This window comes from Caretta caretta, chromosome 9, assembly GCF_965140235.1.
Source record: "Caretta caretta isolate rCarCar2 chromosome 9, rCarCar1.hap1, whole genome shotgun sequence".
NCBI classification, from domain to species: Eukaryota; Metazoa; Chordata; order Testudines; family Cheloniidae; genus Caretta; species Caretta caretta.
Window position 1 is genome coordinate 32,461,491 of NC_134214.1, and position 20,525 is coordinate 32,482,015.

At 47.1% G+C, this 20,525-nt stretch overlaps 1 protein-coding gene across 3 annotated transcripts in view; it reads left to right on the top strand.

The window, feature by feature from the left end:
* Positions 1-862: 862 nt before the first annotated feature.
* Positions 863-20,525, top strand: part of XRN1 (5'-3' exoribonuclease 1) — an 83,971-nt gene continuing 64,308 nt past the window's right edge. For all 3 annotated transcript variants that reach the window (XM_048863875.2, XM_048863876.2, XM_048863877.2), the window contains exon 1: positions 863-1,011. In XM_048863875.2, coding sequence (XP_048719832.1) covers positions 937-1,011 — 75 coding nt within the window. In that variant the 5' untranslated portion in view covers positions 863-936. The remainder of the gene's footprint in view (positions 1,012-20,525) is intronic.

Genomic DNA, 20,525 nt, shown 5'->3' on the forward strand with positions numbered 1-20,525 from the left:
AGGGGGGCTGGTGGCCAAGACCCTGGCTGGCAGCAGAGTGCCACTAAAAATCAGCTTGCATGCCACCTTTGACATGCATGCCGCAGGTTGCCGACCCCTGGCTTAGGCCTTTGTGTTTCCCTAGCATGGGCAAGCGCCACTCAACCAGGGTGAGTGAGGTTTGGTTTTGTACAAGCATTAAAGAGAAAGGAGGATGAACGGCACGTGGATTTGTACATTTTCATACCAGTTTTGGGAGGCTCACATAGATCATTGTCCCCAAGGCAGCACTGGGCTCACGTCCTCCTATGGGCCCCTAAAGAGCCTTGCCGTGCTATGGACCCAAACTTGTACCCACTGTGGGGTGCCTGCTGGTGGAAATGCTTGCGCCCAGGTGCTCAGGGACAGAAGTCCGTACCTCACACGCTACCTTTGCTACTCACGAACCCCAGCGCCGGTGTAGTGCCATAGGAAATTCTGCCAGGGAGCAGTTTGAGTTTGTGCTGCTACACCGGCGGTCGAGGCAGACAGGGGCAGGGCAGGGCAGGGTCTCTCACTGAAGAGGTGGCCCTTTGCCCTCGCCTGGGGGACAGACAGGGCTGCACCCCTCCGCCTCCCCGCCCCGAACGGGCTAAGCCCGGCAGGTCTGCGCTACCCCGGCGCGGAGGACGCACGGCCACATTCTGAGCGCAGTCACGCGCCAGGCTGTGCGGCGCCCGGCCGGCAGGCTGCGCTGGCCCCTGCCCCTGCCCCCAGGGCTGCCCCGACGTCAGCGGGAGGAAGTTTGTGAGGAAAGACGCTCTCTCTCTGCCCCAGTCTCTATGGGTGGAGTAGGGCCGCTCTGCGCCGCTCTCTGTGGTGGCTGGGCGGCCTGGCTGTCAGTAGGACGCGCCGGAAGGAAGCCAGCTGTGGGGGAAGGGCTGTTTGGGTCCGGTCGGGCTGGGGTAGGCGGCAGCCATGGGGGTCCCTAAATTCTACCGGTGGGTCTCGGAGCGGTATCCCTGCCTCAGCCAGGTGCTGAAGGAGCATCAGGTGAGCGGTGCTGGGCCGGGGCTAGCGGACTGGGGGGTGCGCACTCGCCTTGCCCCGGCCGCTCTCCGGGCAGGGGAGGGTGTCCCTGTGCTTCGCCGCAGCCCGCTCACAGCGGAGGGCAGCCAGGAGCCAGCGCGGGCCCGGCCCCGCTAACGGCTCCGGGTTCGTGCCCGGCTCCCCGGCGCTGCGCTGACCTGCCTCGCCCCTGTGAGGAACCAGGCCGCTCCCGAGCGTTCCCCGCAGGATACGGTGCCAGGGAGCGAGCTCTGAAGCGGACCCCGCCGACACGCCTCCGCAAACACAGCTTCTGGGAGGCTGGGGCTGTGCCAGCCCTGCCGTTATGGGCAGAGCAGTGCCTGCCTGCTAGTCACCTTCCCGCTTCTGTTTGTTGATTTTTCTTTCGCGGAACACATTTAGGTCTAGCTCAGCAGCTTCTTATAGGTGTGAGTTTTTATAACACAGCATAATAAACTTGCTAGCAAACACCACTAGCTGCACCAGCAACCCCTATAGGTACGTTTGGAAGGCGCCTTTCAGAAAATAGAATGCAGCTGTTTTGCTTGACAGCGTTGCTTGGATGTAGGAGACAACATCATGGTGAGGTTTTCTGAAGTGCTTAGCCTTGGTCCAACTCTGCTTTTCTATTTAAGTAATTGAGGATGGTCTAAAAATAAATAAAGTAGATGTCTAAATATATGATTAGGAAATGTGGAAATATATTGCTGTAGTCAGCATGTTGATGTTTATTGGAATAACTACATATTATTTTAAAGTAATTTAAAGACAGAGAAGTTGAAAATCATATCAGTTGGTGGAGGTCTTGTCTATGCATTTAAATTAATACAGAATAAGGTAGGGTATGAATTTAAAGATTAACTATTCTTGATTAGCTCCATGTGTGGATGCACTTATTCCAGTATAAGAATGCTTTATTCCAAATCATGTTAAACTACTTCAGAATAAGGCACTCTTATTCTGGAATAAGAGTATCCATACATGTTGCTAATCAGGAATAGCTATTCTGGAATAATTCCCCAAGTAGACAAACCCTTAGTAGCTAGGAAGAGGAAAGAATGGAAACAGAAAGGAAGACTTTCAAAGACGAAAGAACAATTAAACTATTAACGTCTTGTCCTAGATCAGTGGTTCTCAACCTTTTTATCACTTAGGGCTGCATATGCAGCTCTTTGTGTTATATGGGCCACATCCACACAATCTATGTACTACCTGTATGGCCCTGAGAATGTCACATGGGCCAAAGATGTGTGCTGGTTGGGCCACAGATTGAGAATCACTGCCCTAGATGAAGGGACAGTAATATCCTAGTCTCGGAAATTACCAGAGTCCCTGCTGGGTGTTCAGAGGGGGTTGAAAGTATAAAACAATGTTTGTTAACAATGCCTCCTCATACTCCCAGTCAACTGTTTGTTCATTTTGGCTTTATTTGCCCAGAGTTGCACCAACTTAACATAAGGTGTGATTTTAAACTGTTTAGTTAAACCAGTGCAGAAGGCTTTGTAGACACTCTTATTTTGTTTCTGACCAGGTTGTCTACAATTAAAAATAACTTTTCTGGTATAGCTATACTGTCAAAACCCTCCTAGTGTAGAGGCAACTATGCCACCAAAAAGTACCTCTGCTGGTATAGTTTATTCCAGTTCAGTGAGCAAAATAGGCTATATTGGCTAAAGCACACTATTTTTATCAGTTTCAGAGTAGCAGCCATGTTAGTCTATATCCACAAAAAGATAAGGAGTACTTGTGGCACCTTAGAGACTAACAAATTTATTAGAACATAAGCTTTCGTGGGCTACAGCCCACTTCATCGGATGCATAGAATGGAACATATAGTAAGAAGATGTGTGTGTGTGTGTGTGTGTATGTGTGTGTATATATATACACACACATACTTACAGAGAAGTTGCCATACAAACTGTAAGAAGCTAATTAGTTAAGATGAGCTATTATCGGCAGGAGAAAAAAACTTTTGTAGTGATAATCAAGATGGCCCATTTAGACAGTTGACAAGAAGGTGTGAGGATACTTAACTTAGGGAAATAGGTTCAATATGTGTAATGTCTACACATACTATAATTGTCTACGCTAGGCCTTTTGATAGCATGCTCACAAAACTTTTAATGTAGACCTGGCTTTATTTTAGTTTAGCTTAAGTCATTGATTAATAACAGGTTTAAATTAAACTGAACCTGGCTTCCACATGGAGCAAATATATGTACACTCAGGGCCCTTGATTTGTATTGCATCATAATTGTTGACACTTAAGCCTCTCCTCATTTAAATGTGGTTCTGACTAAACCAATTTCTAACATAGTTTAGCCAGATAGTGTAGACAGAACCAAACAAAATTTAAAATTCAACATGGCTCTTAAAGTAGTTCATTAACATAGCCTAGTGTAAGTGAATCCTTTACTTAAAAATGGTTTAAAATGCCTTTTAAAATAAAGTTGCATCCCCAATGGTGGGACAAACCTCTTAGAAAACTGATTTTTAAAACTACATGGACTTTAGAACACGCTAAAATATTGCACTTAAGAAATTTTGGTCTCAGGACAAAACTTCCAAAAGAAGCTCCCTGCTGAATGCAGGCAGAGAGCAAGGAACGTGTACAACACACATTTTGAGAAAGCTGACATGGGTAGAGCTCACATTCAGTTGTGCATGGGTTTAATGGTCACAGCATGTCCACTTGAGTCATCCAGTTACTGTGGCAAGAGATTGCCGAAAAATTCTCTGGCTGTTGACTGGCAGAGTCTTGCTATATATGTGCATTTCAGTTTGTTTGGTTCAGCAACTGAGCACAAGCCGATCTGTAGATACAGACTCTAAGATGAATAACTTTTTCAGTATTGCTTCCCCAAGGGAACATTGGATGCTATGCATTATCTAAGAAAAAAGAAAAGGAGTACTTGTGGCACCTTAGAGACTAATCAATTTATTTGAGCATGAGCTTTCGTGAGCTACAGCTCACTTCATCAGATGCATACCGTGGAAACTGCAGCAGACTTTATATATACACAGAGAATATGAAACAATACCTCCTCCCACCCCACTGTCCTGCTGGTAATAGCTTATCTAAAGTGATCATCAGGTGGGCCATTTCCAGCACAAATCCAGGTTTTCTCACCCTCCACCCCCCCACACAAATTCACTCTCCTGCTGGTGCTAGCCCATCCAAAGTGACAACTCTTTACATAATCAAGTCGGGCTATTTCCTGCATAGATCAAGGTTTTCTCACATCCCCCCCACCCCCATACACACACAAACTCACTCTCCTGCTGGTAATAGCTCATCTAAACTGACCACTCTCCAAGTTTAAATCCAAGTTAAACCAGAACATCTGGGGGGGGGGGAGGAAAAAACAAGAGGAAACAGGCTAACTTGCATAATGACTTAGCCACTCCCAGTCTCTATTTAAGCCTAAATTAATAGTATCCAATTTGCAAATGAATTCCAATTCAGCAGTTTCTCGCTGGAGTCTGGATTTGAAGTTTTTTTGTTTTAAGATAGCGACCTTCATGTCTGTGATTGCGTGACCAGAGAGATTGAAGTGTTCTCCGACTGGTTTATGAATGTTATAATTCTTGACATCTGATTTGTGTCCATTTATTCTTTTACGTAGAGACTGTCCAGTTTGACCAATGTACATGGCAGAGGGGCATTGTTGGCACATGATGGCATATATCACATTGGTGGATGTGCAGGTGAACGAGCCTCTGATAGTGTGGCTGATGTTATTAGGCCCTGTGATGGTGTCCCCTGAATAGATATGTGGGCACAATTGGCAACGGGCTTTGTTGCAAGGATAAGTTCCTGGGTTAGTGGTTCTGTTGTGTGGTATGTGGTTGTTGGTGAGTATTTGCTTCAGGTTGCGGGGCTGTCTGTAGGCAAGGACTGGCCTGTCTCCCAAGACTTGTGAGAGTGTTGGGTCATCCTTTAGGATAGGTTGTAGATCCTGACATCATAATCAAAAAGGCTGACAAAGGAGGTGCTGTTGTCATCATGAATAGGTCAGAATATGAACAAGAGGCTGCTCGGCAGCTCTCCAACACGAGTTTCTACAAGCCATTACCCTATGATCCCACTGAGAGTTACCAAAAGCAACTACAGCATTTGCTCAAGAAACTTCCTGAAAAAGCACAAGATCAAATCCGCACAGACACACCCCTGGAACCCCGACCTGGGATATTCTATCTACTGCCCAAGATCCATAAACCTGGAAATCCTGGGCGCCCCATCATCTCAGGCATTGGCACCCTGACAGCAGGATTGTCTGGCTATGTAGACTCCCTCCTCAGGCCCTACGCTACCAGCACTCCCAGCTACCTTCGAGACACCACTGACTTCCTGAGGAAACTTCAATCCATCGGTGATCTTCCTGATAACACCATCCTGGCTACTATGGATGTAGAAGCCCTCTACACCAACATTCCACACAAAGATGGACTACAAGCCGTCAAGAACACTATCCCCGATAATGTCACGACTAACCTGGTGGCTGAACTTTGTGACTTTGTCCTTACCCAGAACTATTTCACATTTGGGGACAATGTATACCTTCAGATCAGCGGCACTGCTATGGGTACCCGCATGGCCCCACAGTATGCCAACATTTTTATGGCTGATTTAGAACAACGCTTCCTCAGCTCTCGTCCCCTAAAGCCCCTACTCTACTTGCGCTATATTGATGACATCTTCATCATCTGGACCCATGGAAAAGAAGCCCTTGAGGAATTCCACCATGATTTCAACAATTTCCATCCCACCACCAACCTCAGCCTGGTCCAGTCCACACAAGAGATCCACTTCCTGGACACTACAGTGCTAATAAACAATGGCCACATAAACACCACCCTATACCGGAAACCTACTGACCGCTATTCCTACCTGCATGCCTCCAGCTTTCACCCTGACCACACCACACGATCCATCGTCTACAGCCAAGCTCTGCGATACAACCGCATTTGCTCCAACCCCTCAGACAGAGACAAACACCTACAAGATCTCTGTCAAGCTTTCTTACAACTACAATACCCACCTGCAGAAGTAAAGAAACAGATTGATAGAGCCAGAAGAGTTCCCAGAAGTTACCTACTACAGGACAGGCCTAACAAAGAAAATAACAGAACGCCACTAGCGGTCACCTTCAGCCCCCAACTAAAACCCCTCCAACGCATTATTAAGGATCTACAACCTATCCTAAAGGATGACCCAACACTCTCACAAGTCTTGGGAGACAGGCCAGTCCTTGCCTACAGACAGCCCCGCAACCTGAAGCAAATACTCACCAACAACCACATACCACACAACAGAACCACTAACCCAGGAACTTATCCTTGCAACAAAGCCCGTTGCCAATTGTGCCCACATATCTATTCAGGGGACACCATCACAGGGCCTAATAACATCAGCCACACTATCAGAGGCTCGTTCACCTGCACATCCACCAATGTGATATATGCCATCATGTGCCAACAATGCCCCTCTGCCATGTACATTGGTCAAACTGGACAGTCTCTACGTAAAAGAATAAATGGACACAAATCAGATGTCAAGAATTATAACATTCATAAACCAGTCGGAGAACACTTCAATCTCTCTGGTCACGCAATCACAGACATGAAGGTCGCTATCTTAAAACAAAAAAACTTCAAATCCAGACTCCAGCGAGAAACTGCTGAATTGGAATTCATTTGCAAATTGGATACTATTAATTTAGGCTTAAATAGAGACTGGGAGTGGCTAAGTCATTATGCAAGGTAGCCTGTTTCCTCTTGTTTTTTCCTACCCCCCCCCCCCAGATGTTCTGGTTTAACTTGGATTTAAACTTGGAGAGTGGTCAGTTTAGATGAGCTATTACCAGCAGGAGAGTGAGTTTGTGTGTGTATGGGGGTGGGGGGGGATGTGAGAAAACCTTGATCTATGCAGGAAATAGCCCGACTTGATTATGTAAAGAGTTGTCACTTTGGATGGGCTAGCACCAGCAGGAGAGTGAATTTGTGTGGGGGGGTGGAGAGTGAGAAAACCTGGATTTGTGCTGGAAATGGCCCACCTGTTGATCATTTTAGATAAGCTATTACCAGCAGGACAGTGGGGTGGGAGGAGGTAATGTTTCATATTCTCTGTGTGTATATAAAGTCTGCTGCAGTTTCCACGGTAAACATCTGATGAAGTGAGCTGTAGCTCACGAAAGCTCATGCTCAAATAAATTGGTTAGTCTCTAAGGTGCCACAAGTACTCCTTTTCTTTTTGCGAATACAGACTAACACGGCTGTTACTCTGAAACCTTTAGATAAGCTATTACCAGCAGGAGAGTGGGGTGGGGGGAGAGAAAACCTTTTGTAGTGATAAACACCCATTTTTTCATGGTTTGTGTGTATAAAAACATCTTCTATATTTTCCACAGTATGCAGCTGATGAAGTGAGCTGTAGCTCACGAAAGCTTATGCTCAAATAAATTGGTTAGTCTCTAAGGTGCCACAAGTACTCCTTTTCTTATTGCGAATACAGACAAACACGGCTGTTACTCTGAAACCTGTTTTTATCCTACTGTTTCACAGAAACAACTTAACACCCAGTCCAGCCTCAAAGAAGGCATAACTACATGGTTTTCTGCTTAAAAGCAGACTACTTTAAGTGTTCTAAAATCCACCACATGCTTACATGGATTGTCTTGAAACCTGCTGTACCTCATGGTTCCTAAAAGTTTCCTAGTTCACGTTAATGTGGTCTTCTTCAAACAGGACTACATTAATGTAAACTAGGAACCTCTTAGTTCATGCCCGTAACATCTAAGTAGAGGATTTACAGCTCAGCACTTTGATGCACATTCCTATTTCCATCTCCACAGTCTGAACTGCATGGCAGTGTAGACGTAGCCAAAGTCTCTACTAATCACTCAACTGATCTCAGTCATTTGGGGTACTTCTTAGATAATGACAGGTTTCAGAGTAACAGCCGTGTTAGTCTGTATTCGCAAAAAGAAAAGGAGTACTTGTGGCACCTTAGAGACTAACCAATTTATTTGAGCATGAGCTTTCGTGAGCTACAGCTCACTTCATCAGATGCATACTGTGGAAACTGCAGCAGACTTTATATATACACAGAGAATATGAAACAATACCTCCTCCCACCCCACTGTCCTGCTGGTAATAGCTTATCTAAAGTGATCATCAGGTGGGCCATTTCCAGCACAAATCCAGGTTTTCTCACCCTCCACCCCCCCACACAAATTCACTCTCCTGCTGGTGCTAGCCCATCCAAAGTGACAACTCTTTACATAATCAAGTCGGGCTATTTCCTGCATAGATCAAGGTTTTCTCACATCCCCCCCCACCCCCATACACACACAAACTCACTCTCCTGCTGGTAATAGCTCATCTAAACTGACCACTCTCCAAGTTTAAATCCAAGTTAAACCAGAACATCTGGGGGGGGGGGGGGTAGGAAAAAACAAGAGGAAACAGGCTACCTTGCATAATGACTTAGCCACTCCCAGTCTCTATTTAAGCCTAAATTAATAGTATCCAATTTGCAAATGAATTCCAATTCAGCAGTTTCTCGCTGGAGTCTGGATTTGAAGTTTTTTTGTTTTAAGATAGCGACCTTCATGTCTGTGATTGCGTGACCAGAGAGATTGAAGTGTTCTCCGACTGGTTTATGAATGTTATAATTCTTGACATCTGATTTGTGTCCATTTATTCTTTTACGTAGAGACTGTCCAGTTTGACCAATGTACATGGCAGAGGGGCATTGTTGGCACATGATGGCATATATCACATTGGTGGATGTGCAGGTGAACGAGCCTCTGATAGTGTGGCTGATGTTATTAGGCCCTGTGATGGTGTCCCCTGAATAGATATGTGGGCACAATTGGCAACGGGCTTTGTTGCAAGGATAAGTTCCTGGGTTAGTGGTTCTGTTGTGTGGTATGTGGTTGTTGGTGAGTATTTGCTTCAGGTTGCGGGGCTGTCTGTAGGCAAGGACTGGCCTGTCTCCCAAGACTTGTGAGAGTGTTGGGTCATCCTTTAGGATAGGTTGTAGATCCTTAATAATGCGTTGGAGGGGTTTTAGTTGGGGGCTGAAGGTGACCGCTAGTGGCGTTCTGTTATTTTCTTTGTTAGGCCTGTCCTGTAGTAGGTAACTTCTGGGAACTCTTCTGGCTCTATCAATCTGTTTCTTTACTTCTGCAGGTGGGTATTGTAGTTGTAAGAAAGCTTGACAGAGATCTTGTAGGTGTTTGTCTCTGTCTGAGGGGTTGGAGCAAATGCGGTTGTATCGCAGAGCTTGGCTGTAGACGATGGATCGTGTGGTGTGGTCAGGGTGAAAGCTGGAGGCATGCAGGTAGGAATAGCGGTCAGTAGGTTTCCGGTATAGGGTGGTGTTTATGTGGCCATTGTTTATTAGCACTGTAGTGTCCAGGAAGTGGATCTCTTGTGTGGACTGGACCAGGCTGAGGTTGGTGGTGGGATGGAAATTGTTGAAATCATGGTGGAATTCCTCAAGGGCTTCTTTTCCATGGGTCCAGATGATGAAGATGTCATCAATATAGCGCAAGTAGAGTAGGGGCTTTAGGGGACGAGAGCTGAGGAAGCGTTGTTCTAAATCAGCCATAAAAATGTTGGCATACTGTGGGGCCATGCGGGTACCCATAGCAGTGCCGCTGATCTGAAGGTATACATTGTCCCCAAATGTGAAATAGTTATGGGTAAGGTGATCACTCTCCTTACAATGTGTATGATAATCAAGATGGGCCATTTCCAGCACAAATCCAGGGTTTAATAAGAACGTCTGAGGTACGGGGGAGGGGGGAAGGGGGGGGTTGGAAAAAACAAGGGGAAATAGGTTACCTTGCATAATGACTTAGTCACTCCCAGTCTGTATTCAAGCCTAAGTTAATTGTATCCATTTTGCAAATGAATTGCAATTCAGCAGTCTCTCGCTGGAGTCTGGTTTTGAAGTTTTTCTGTTGTAATATCGCAACTTCCATGTCTGTAATCGCGTGACCAGAGAGATTGAAGCGTTCTCCGACTGGTTTATGAATGTTATAATTCTTGACATCTGATTTGTGTCCATTTATTCTTTTACGTAGAGACTGTCCAGTTGGACCAATGTACATGGCAGAGGGACATTGCTGGCACATGATGGCATATATCACATTGGTGGATATGCAGGTGAACGAGCCTCTGATAGTGTGGCTGATGTTATTAGGCCCTGTGATGGTGTCCCCTGAATAGATGTGTGGGCACAGCTGGCAACGGACTAATGCATGAACTTGGAAATGTTAGCACAGTGCCCCGTGTAATCTAGTCATTCTGGTTATTTATAACTGATGTTTGTACCACGTTTTTTTCAGTGGCAGGGATGTTGCTTTTAACTATAGTCTCGCTGAACAAAAAGAAGCAGTCTCCACTTAGTGCTCTTAATTACTAGGGTTATTCATATTCATATCAGTGTGTAGAATTTATCATCAGATATCCTTTATGAAAGCCTGAGTGTCCTCCTAGAATAGAAACTCAGCAACAGCCACTGCTAGCAGAACCAGATGGAATAGGGAAAGGGACTAGCTGAACCTACCTGCTTACCCACCCCTTCCTTTGTGGAGCCAGCCTGCAAAGCACCATCACAAGATAAAGGTGGTTGTGGAAATACAGTCCTTTACAGCCTGGGGATCCTTGTTGATGTCAGCAGTTTGAGACTCTGTGGGCTTTTTTGTAGGGTTAGGAGATTGATTCTTTGTGGGAGTCAACTTTCATAGGCTGATTCACTCTATATAACTTTACCACCAATCTTAAGGCTCTTTACATGGAAAAGAGTAGGAATAAAGGAAAACTTTGAGTATTTTATCCATCATTCAACCAAGAGATAATTCCATGCTGTTCAAGGAAAGAAAATTAACTTTTAGTACCCCCAGAATTCCTTATATCCAGAGAGACTGTGTTTTGGTCTTTTTGAATCTGGCAGAGAGACTGATTTATGAAATGTCCACCCTTCATCTATTTTCTGGAACCTGAAGGGGAGATGCCTTCTACAGATTGACAGTTTCTGGTGATCAGTTGGCTGAGTGCAAAGCCAAGAACTGGAGCAAGATGGAGCATTAATTTTTGGTGATCAGAACATTTAGGGCTTTAGTAATCAATAATTTGGCGTTCTCTGTATTGAATTTGCTCAGGCTTCATGCATTACCAAGTGTGGACAGGTTGACTGAGTTAGTCTTGTTGTGGAAGACCTCCAAAGTCTAACTGAATCATAAAATTTATTTTATCCTCTTTTACTATCACAGCAATAAAATTTTTAGTGTTAATGTTGTTTGATTTTGTTTTTACTGCTGCTACTTCCTTTTGAACTCTCAAACTAAAAACATTCTGTGGGAGGCAGAATGATGTCATGTTAACTATGCCATAGTTGGAAGAAGAGAATATTCTGCGTATCTTTTAAATAATTGGCAAGTACTGTGTGATTTTTTTTTTCCATTCAGTTAATCACTATAAGGAGAAACTGTTCTGTTTATTTCTTGGAACGATTCACATTTTTGTCCTTTACACGTTGTACAAATATATGTTTGCCTAAATTAATATTGTAAAGTGTTCTTCCCACTATTGCAAAAAGATGTAGGATAATTTGTATACTAACATTTAATTACAAATACTATTATGAAATTGAATTCAGACTGGACATGTTTCACTATTTTATATTTGCTACAGTCCAGCAGCTTGCTAGTCTACTTGCTGTCCTGTGTTTACAGTATTTTAGTAGAGAATGAGGAGGTATTGTGTGCAGATAGAAATAATTAAATATGAAGGCCTGATTCTCTTCTCTTGCTGGTGTCAGTCAGGAGCAACTCTGTTGAAGTTGAAGGAGTAATATTGGTGTAAAATTTGGGTAAGAGAGGAGAGAATCAGGCCAGAACAGTGGTAGCATGGAAGGAATTACTGTGGAAAACTAAAGCGGTTTGGTGATGTTTATCAGAGATGAATGTTCAATTTTAGATCTGAAAGCAAAGAAATTTAACAAATTCAAAATACTAGGAGTTATACGCAAAGTTTAAATATATGTGAAGGTGAGACATACTTTTCCTCGGTGGTTCTTTTATATTCAGAAGAGTACATAGGTGAGAATACTAGAAGGATGTAAAATACTGGGCCAGCTACTCAAATACTGAAGAAAGAAGCAAGGGTTAGTTTTGTTTGAAGAAGCAGGGAGGGGGCACTACCGGACAAGGCTACGTTGTTTCTTCTTCTGTTTGCTCTTGCCGAAAACATGATAGAAGAGAGAGGGCATAAAGTGCAGTTTCTATGTAAAACACAGATGATTATTTATAAAGTTCATCACAGCATGCATCTTCATATGTAGAAAATGTCATCTGCTACTCTTCCATATGTCTGCTTCATGTGAAAAGCGCATGTGGATCACCAAGGTTCTGTTTCGAGTGCTGTCCCTGTGGGTGCTCCACTCTAGATGTCAGTGCGTCCGGCGCCGTTGATCGGAAATGTTCAATAGCAGTGCCTGGTTGGGACGCATGCTCTCAGTTGGTATCTCCTGTCTTGTTGGAATCTTCCTGAGTGCATGCGTCCCTCATCCTCCTAGTTCCTTCTCAACCGTCCTCGGCTGAAGATGGGACTCGGGGCAGTGCTACTTTTCTTCTCTGGTATTTTAGGAAACAGTAACAAAGAACATAGAAATAGTTATTAGTTACATCCCTATTGTTTCCCTTCCTTTAGTGTAGTTACATAGTTAGTTACTTAGTTAAAAAAAAAAAAGAACCAAAAACCCCAAATTTTTTCGCTTCAGCCTTGTCTCCTGCTGAGACACTCTCCCCTGCAATTTCTAATTCATAATGCCAGGGGCTTCAGGATTCAAAAAGTGTGTTTCCTGTCAGGACTCCATGCCACGGTCGGATGGGCACTCACGTTGTGTGAAGTGCCTCGGGGAAACTCACGTCCCCGCAAAGCGCCTCCACTGTACAAGCCTCAAGTCAAGAGCTCGGCGTGACAGGGACCTGTGGCTTAAATGCTTCTAATGGAAAAGTCCCTCCAGCTGCTTTTGGAGACAGGGAAAGTTAAACCTGCTCCCACACGCTTCCCGGCCAGATCCGAACCAGTTGGGAGCATTGCTTCACCCTCTCTGGAGCAGAGGCAAGAAGCACAACAGTCTCAAATGAGAGACGTTAACAAGGGTAAAGGGGCTCCTGCAAGATCCTTACCCTCTGTGCTGACAGCGCCAAAGGCAGGTGCCTCAGCCTTTTCTAACGCCACAGCCACGGCTCTCGCAGAGTGCAGAGGCAGGAACCCAACCTCCCGCACAGGGAAGGTTTCCGTGGCACCGGTCCTCTTGGCACCAAAAATAGTCACGGTGCCGACAGCATGCTCTACCCCGGAGCCGAGAAGAACGTCAGCACCAAGCCTGCCTTCCACCCCGGCACCAGCAGCGGACCCCCTGCAGGGCACCTCCAAGCGCTCTGCGGCACCGCTGATGCTTTCACTTTCACTTGATAACAAGCTAGAGCACAAAGCAGGCTCAGCACAGCCCAGGGAGCAGGAGCAACAGTTTCTCACTCAGTGTGACCTCTCAGTACCACCTGAGCCTAACTCCCCGTTCCTGAATACACAGGACTCACTTTCTGAACAGCCGCTCTCCCCACCTGAACTGGCTACCTTTACTGACAGCGAACTCGATATACAGTAGCAGGCGGAGTTCTCTCCACCTGCCTCTCATCCTCCACCAGAACCTCTTCCACATCAGGTCATGGCTCACAGCCACCCCAGCCTCAGTTTCCTTACCCCCCCGCCCCCCCGTGGGCAGCACCTGGGTTCTCCTACCCTATGCCTTGGCCTCAGTGGTGCCCTTGCCCACATCCTCCTACCACTCATCCTCAGACCTCCTCCACCAAACCACTAGTTCCTTCTGTGCCTCGATCTCCAGCTCCGTCCACTTCTAGAGTACCTGAACCCCTTCCCGAGAATGTGAGCTACGCACCATATCCTGACTCACCGACCCCTAACTCTCCATCAGTCCCAGACGGAGCCCTCTTCCCTCCGCCTCCACAGAATGTTGACGACTGTAAACAATTTCAAGAACTTTTCAGGAGCAGGGGCAGCAGGTTTGTATAATTTTTGGTGGTGCCCAGAATGAGTCCAAGTCATGCCCCACCACTGCACCTCCTTAAGCGTCTGGGAGGAAGTTTGGGTGTGGGAGGGGGGAGGTGTTTGGGTGCGGGCTCTAGGCTGGGGCAAGGGGTGGGCTGTGGGAAGGCGTTTGGGTGTAGGCTCTGGGAGGGAGTTGTGGTGTGGGGTCTGGGCTGGGACAGGAGGAGTGGGTGTGGGGGATGTGCTCTGGGAGGGAGTTTGGGTGAGGGGTCTGGGATGGGGCAGGGGTGCAGGAGAGGGCTCAGGGCTGGGGCGCAGGGGGTGAGGGCCCTGGCTGGGGGCACAGGGCTTGGGGTGAGGAGCTTGGGGTGCAGACAGGCTGCCCGAGGGTGAGGGCCAGAGAGGAGGACTCCCCCCAACTCTTTCCCCCACTGCTGCTGCCCCTCACCATAGCCTCACTGGGGGTGGGGGGTAGGGCTGCCCCATGCCCAGCGTGGGGCAGAAGCAGTGACTGGTCGGGGGGGCATGCAGGGTGTCACAACACTCACCCAAGCCTCAGCTGCTCAGGTCCAGGAAGCCCCCTCACCTCCCCTGTGGTGGGTGGGTGCTGGAGGTGAGGGGGCTGCCATCACATGTGACTTCCTCCCCTGCTGCAGCCTGCTGTCCCACACTGTAGCCTCTTGGCCGGGGCGGGGGTGGGAGGGAGGCCTGCCCCTTGCACCGGGGCTGCAGGCTGAGGTTAGGGGCAGGATCACAGGGTCAGACACTAAAGGAAGCTCCAGCAGCTGCTCAGGTGAGTGAGGTCCAGAGGTCTGTTCCTGCGTCTCCTCTTGGTGGGTGCTGGAGACAGAGAAGGCTGCCAATCATATGTGTACCTCTTCCCCTACTCTGGTGCAGCAGCAGCCAGCTGCCTCAGCCTGCTCTTGTGCTGTAGCCTAGCCTTAGGCCGCAGCGCAGCCAAAGGAGAGCAGCATGGAGTGGCAGGGCACCTACCCACTTTTAATCAGGCAGGGACACTCCTTGGCAGGTGGGACGCTCTAGGGCCTGGGGGAGGCGCGTGGGGGGGCGGCAGGCGGGAGCACTCTCTAGGCAGGGCCAGGGGAGAGACCCGGCTCCAAACATTGGTGGAGCTGGGCCCCCAGCCCTGAATATTGCTGGAGCTCGGGCACCACGGGCCCATGTAACTCGCCGCCCCTGTTCAGGAGGGTGGCACTCAGTCAAAACATCCCCTTAGAAGAGGTTCAGGAGACACAACACAGACTCCTCAGAATCCTTCAACCATCTGCGCCCTCAAAGATCGCGCTCCCCATAAACGAAGCACTCCTGGAACCAACTGACACACTCTGGCAAACTCCAGCTTCTTTATTACCAACTTGCAAAAAGGCCGAATGTAAATATTATGTTCCTGCTAAGGACTCTGACTTCCTATTTTCTCATCCACAACTGAACTCTCTTGTCCTGGATGCAGTCGCACAAAGGACGAAACAGCCACAATATCGGCCCACCCCACAAGACAAGGAGCTTAAACACCTTGATGTCTTGGGTTGCAAGGTTTATTAATCCTCCACTCTACAATTCAGAATTGCGAACTATTCTGCCCTCCTCGCCAGCTACAACTTCGATAATTACAATAAACGTTTTGAATTTGCCTCCTACATTCCAGAGGATAGCAGAGCAGACTTCAAATCAATCCTGATTGCAGGCCAACTGATTCCCAGAACTGCCCTACAAGCATCTCTAGACATGGGGGACACAGCAGCCTGTACTACTGCAACTGCTGTGGTTATGCGCAGATCTTCATGGCTCTCTGCATCCGGCATCCCTAAAGATCTGCAGACCAAAGTGGAGGACCTCCCCTTTGATAAAGATTAAACTTTTTTCCACAAAAAACAATGAACTCCTTCACACCATGAAAGATTCTAGAGTGACACTGCGCACCCTAGGCATTCACCCATCTCTTCCCAGGAGACAACGATACCAATCCTACCAAAGACCACGCACACAACAGTATTATTGGCTTCAACCCAAACCATACGACATAACTAACTAGGAATCGCGCTAGACCCCCTAAGCACAGACAAAATCAAGCTCAAGCAACCACCTCCCACCCATTGGGGAATAAACAATTTTGAAACGTTGGTCAAGGGTCTGCACGACCACCCCTTGATTCCACTGCCTACTTGCCCATTTGGCTACCGCCTCCAGAGTTTCCAACATGCCTGGCAGCGGATTACACAGGACCACTGGGTCCCCGAAGTAGTTCAGTTACTCTATCCCATTTATATCCTACACTCCTACCCTTCCCCGTCCCTCTTCAGGGACCCCTCTCATGAACACTTACTTCGCGCAGAAGTGGTCCCCCTTCTACAACTAGGTGCAGTGGAACCTGTGCTGACTCAACATCGAGGGAAAGGGTTCTACTCCCATTACTTCCTGACCCAGAAAAAGACCGGGGGATGGAGGCGTATACTAGACCTATGCCGTCTGAACAAATTCTTGAGGATACAAAAATTCAAGATGGTCACACTGGGCACAATAATTCCTGCACTGGATCAAGGGGACTGGTTCACAGCCCTCGACCTACAGGACACTTATTTTCATATATCAATTCATCCAGCTCACGGACACTGCCTACGATTCACAATCAGTCATGACCATTTTCAATACAGAGTTCTTCCTTTTGAACTCTCCACAGCACCGAGAGTCTTTTCCAAAACTCTGACCGTGGTCATGGCTCACCTCCACAGACATGGGATCACATTTTTCCCCTACCTGGACGATTGCCTCATCAAGGGCAACTCCTATGGCAAGACACTTCAAGCTATCTATTTCGCCATCTCCCTCTTTCACAGCCTTCACCACCAAATAAACCTCCAAAAATCCACCCTGACTCCTACATAACAGATCGAGTTCATTGGAGCTCATCTGGACTCAATCCGAAGCAGAGCCTCGCTCCCAGTCACAGATTCCTCGCTATCACGCAGCTTATATGCACGCTCTCTATTTGTCCCAGGACACAGGCAAGAATCTGTCTACAGCTCCTTGGTCACATGGCAGCCACCACCTTCATGGTCCAGTACACCAGGCTACACATGAGATGTCTTCAGGGCTGGCTCAACTTCAAACCCAACAGACACACCTTAGGGATGCTGCTAACTCCTCCTCCCCCCAATGTTCTAGCTTCCCTACATTGGTGGACAAGACCAGAAAACCTCTGCACGGGGGTTTCATAGAATCATAGAATATCAGGGTTGGAAGGGACCTCAGGAGGTCATCTAGTCCAACCCCCTGCTCAAAGCAGGACCAATCCCCAATTTTTGCCCCAGATCCCTAAATGGCCCCCTCAAGGATTGAACTCACAACCCTGGGTTTAGCAGGCCAATGCTCAAACCACTGAGCTATCCCTCCCCCCCCCACTGAGCTATCCCTCCCCCTCCTTCCAGCAACGATCCCCAATGCTCATGCTCACCACGGACACTTCCCTAATCAGTTGGGGAGCGCATCTATGGGGGACACAGGGCACAAGACCGATGGTCCACATCAGAGACGAGCCTACATGTAAATCTCTTGGAGCTCAGAGCAGTGAGGTGAGCATGCCTTCAGTTTCTTCCCCTCATAAAGAACAAATCTATTCAGGTCTTAACAGACAACATAGCATGTATGTTCTACATCAACAGACAAGGGGGAGCCTGATCACATTCCCTATGCATGGAAGCCATCCGACTATGGAATTGGTGCATACAACATCAAATAGAAATCATTGCTTCCTACCTGCCTGGCTGCCACAACGCTACTGCCGACACACTCAGCAGGCACTTCTCGACAGAACACGAATGGGAACTTCACCCCGCAGTACTTCAACAGCTCTTCTCCCTCTAGGGCACTCCGTCAATAGACCTCTTTGCCACAACCCAGAATCGAAAACGTCACCTGTTTTGCTCCTGAGTGGGACTTGGGACTGCATCCCTAGGAGCACCGTGCAACACCTCTCTCCTGTACGCCTTCCCACCAGTCCCTCTGCTACACAGGGTTCTTCGGAAGATCGTAGACAACAAGGCCCGGGTCATACTTATTGCCCCGGCTTGGCTGAGACAGATGTGGTATCCTTACCTGCTCTGCCTGTCCTCCCGTCATCCATGGACTCTCCCCAGCAGGCCAGATCTCCTTTCCCAGGACAACGGATGGGTCCTTCACCCCCAGCTCCAAAAGCTCCACCTGACAGCCTGGTTCCTTCATGGTTCCAAACTCATGAACTAGCCTGTTCCGAGCAAGTCCAATACATCCTCCTGCATAGTAGAAAAGACTTTACTCGTAAAACTTACCTGCAGAAGTGGAAGCGTTTTGCCCTCTGGTGCTCTCTTAATCTCTTAACACCCAATACGGTGACCCTCCCTAAAGTCCTGGACTACTTTCTGCAATTAAAACAGGATGGACTCTTGCTCAACTCCATCAAAATACACCTGGCGGTGTTTACTACGGTCCATGATTTGGTAGAAGGTTACTTACTCTTTACCCACCACACCATAAAACGATTTCTCACGGGCCTGCAAAATCTCTGCCCTGAAATTTACCCAACGGCAGCTACATGGAATCTTAACCTCGTTCTTCATGGTCTCATGAATCCTCCATTTGAGCCCTTGGCTACCTCATCTCTTTTTCATTTGTCCATGAAGGTAGCTTTCTTAGTTGCAATAACATCAGCAAGGAGAGTGGGAGAAATAAGCGCCCTGATGGCCCATCCTCCCTACACGATCTTCTCCAAAGACAAAGTCACTCTGAGACCACATGCTAAATTTCTCCCTAAGGTGGTATCCATCTTCCACCTTAACTAATCAATATACTTACCTGCTTTCTATCCCAAACCTCACAAGACTCTGCACAAGGCAACCCTGCATACTCTCAACATCAGGTGAGCAATTGCCTTTTATTTAGACAGGACTAAGCCATTTCATAAGTCCCCACAACTCTTTGTCTCCATTACTGAAAGATCGAAAGGTACCGCTATCTCTAAACCACTTTGTCCAAGTGGATCTCTGACTGTATCAGATCCTGTTACTGCACTCAAAATATTCAACCACCCTAAGGTATTAGAACTCATTCCACTCGAGCTATGTTGACATCAGTTGCCTTCTTACATAATGTACCCATTCCTGACATCTGTAAAGTGGCTACATGGTCATCTGAACACACGTTTGCCAAACACTATGCTATCACGCAAGATACCACAGCATACACCATAGCAGGCCATACAGTACTCACTGCCGCATCTTCAAAGTCCCACTGATCATAGTGGTACTGCTACACATTCACCTTGAGTGGAGCACCCACAGGGCAGCACTTGAAGAATAAGAGAAAGTCACTCACCTTACAGTAACTGAAGTTCTTTGAGATGTGTGTCCCTGTGGATGTTCCACTCCCCGCCCTCCTCCCTTCTATTTTGTAGTATTAGTATGATTTCTCCACGGTAGAGAAGGAACTGAGGAGGGTGCGGGACGCACGCACTCAGGAAGATTCCAACAAGATGGGAGATACCAACTGAGCACGTGTGTCCCAACCAGGCACTGCTACTGAAAATCTCCGCTCAAAGGTGCCGGGACGCACCAACACCTAGAGTGGAGCACGCACGGGGACACACATCTTGTAGAACTTTAGTTACTGCAAGGTGAGTAACTTTCTGTTTTGTAGCTTTTTAGAGTGCTTTCAATGCAACACACCATCCTTGGGACTAGAAAGCTGGTGTCTGTGTGGATGTGACGGACTTTGGGCATGCAGTTTTATTCAGACCACAAAATTAGTTCCTTTATTAGAGAGACTAAATGCCATTCCAGGAAGTGCAGAAAAATAATTACTGAGCACCGTGCATCAGCTGTATTCTAATACATTGCAGATTGAGCTCCATACCCAACAAGACGCTAGGTATTGCTAGAGATTAGAGATGTATTAGCTCTGTCTTAATCCTGCCTCTACCTCTTCCTTTCCTCCATAATCCCCAATACTCTGCTTCTCCTAAATCTAGAACTCTGGATTATAAACACAAACCCAGAAATGTTCCCCTAGAAGTTATTTGGCCCAGGTGAGAGGATGGTTCAGCAGTAACACAACAGGTCATCACAGGAAGTAAGGAAACTGTCCTACTGAAACTGCCAGGGGACTCTTATGATCAGGAGTACTTACAAATCAAGCAGTACATGTGTACAGAATGGGTATATGTTTTCTTACAAACTGGCCTTGTCTGTGTTGTGTTTTTTGGAAAAAAATATGATGGTACTGTTACCCCTTGGCCCAAACAGTTAGCCAATATTTGGAGCCGTGTTGCACTATTTATACGAACAAGATATTTCTTTGGTGCAGTTCTGTTTATTTACAAAGAATGTACAGAAAGTGCCATTTTCCTGGAAACAGTAGGAACA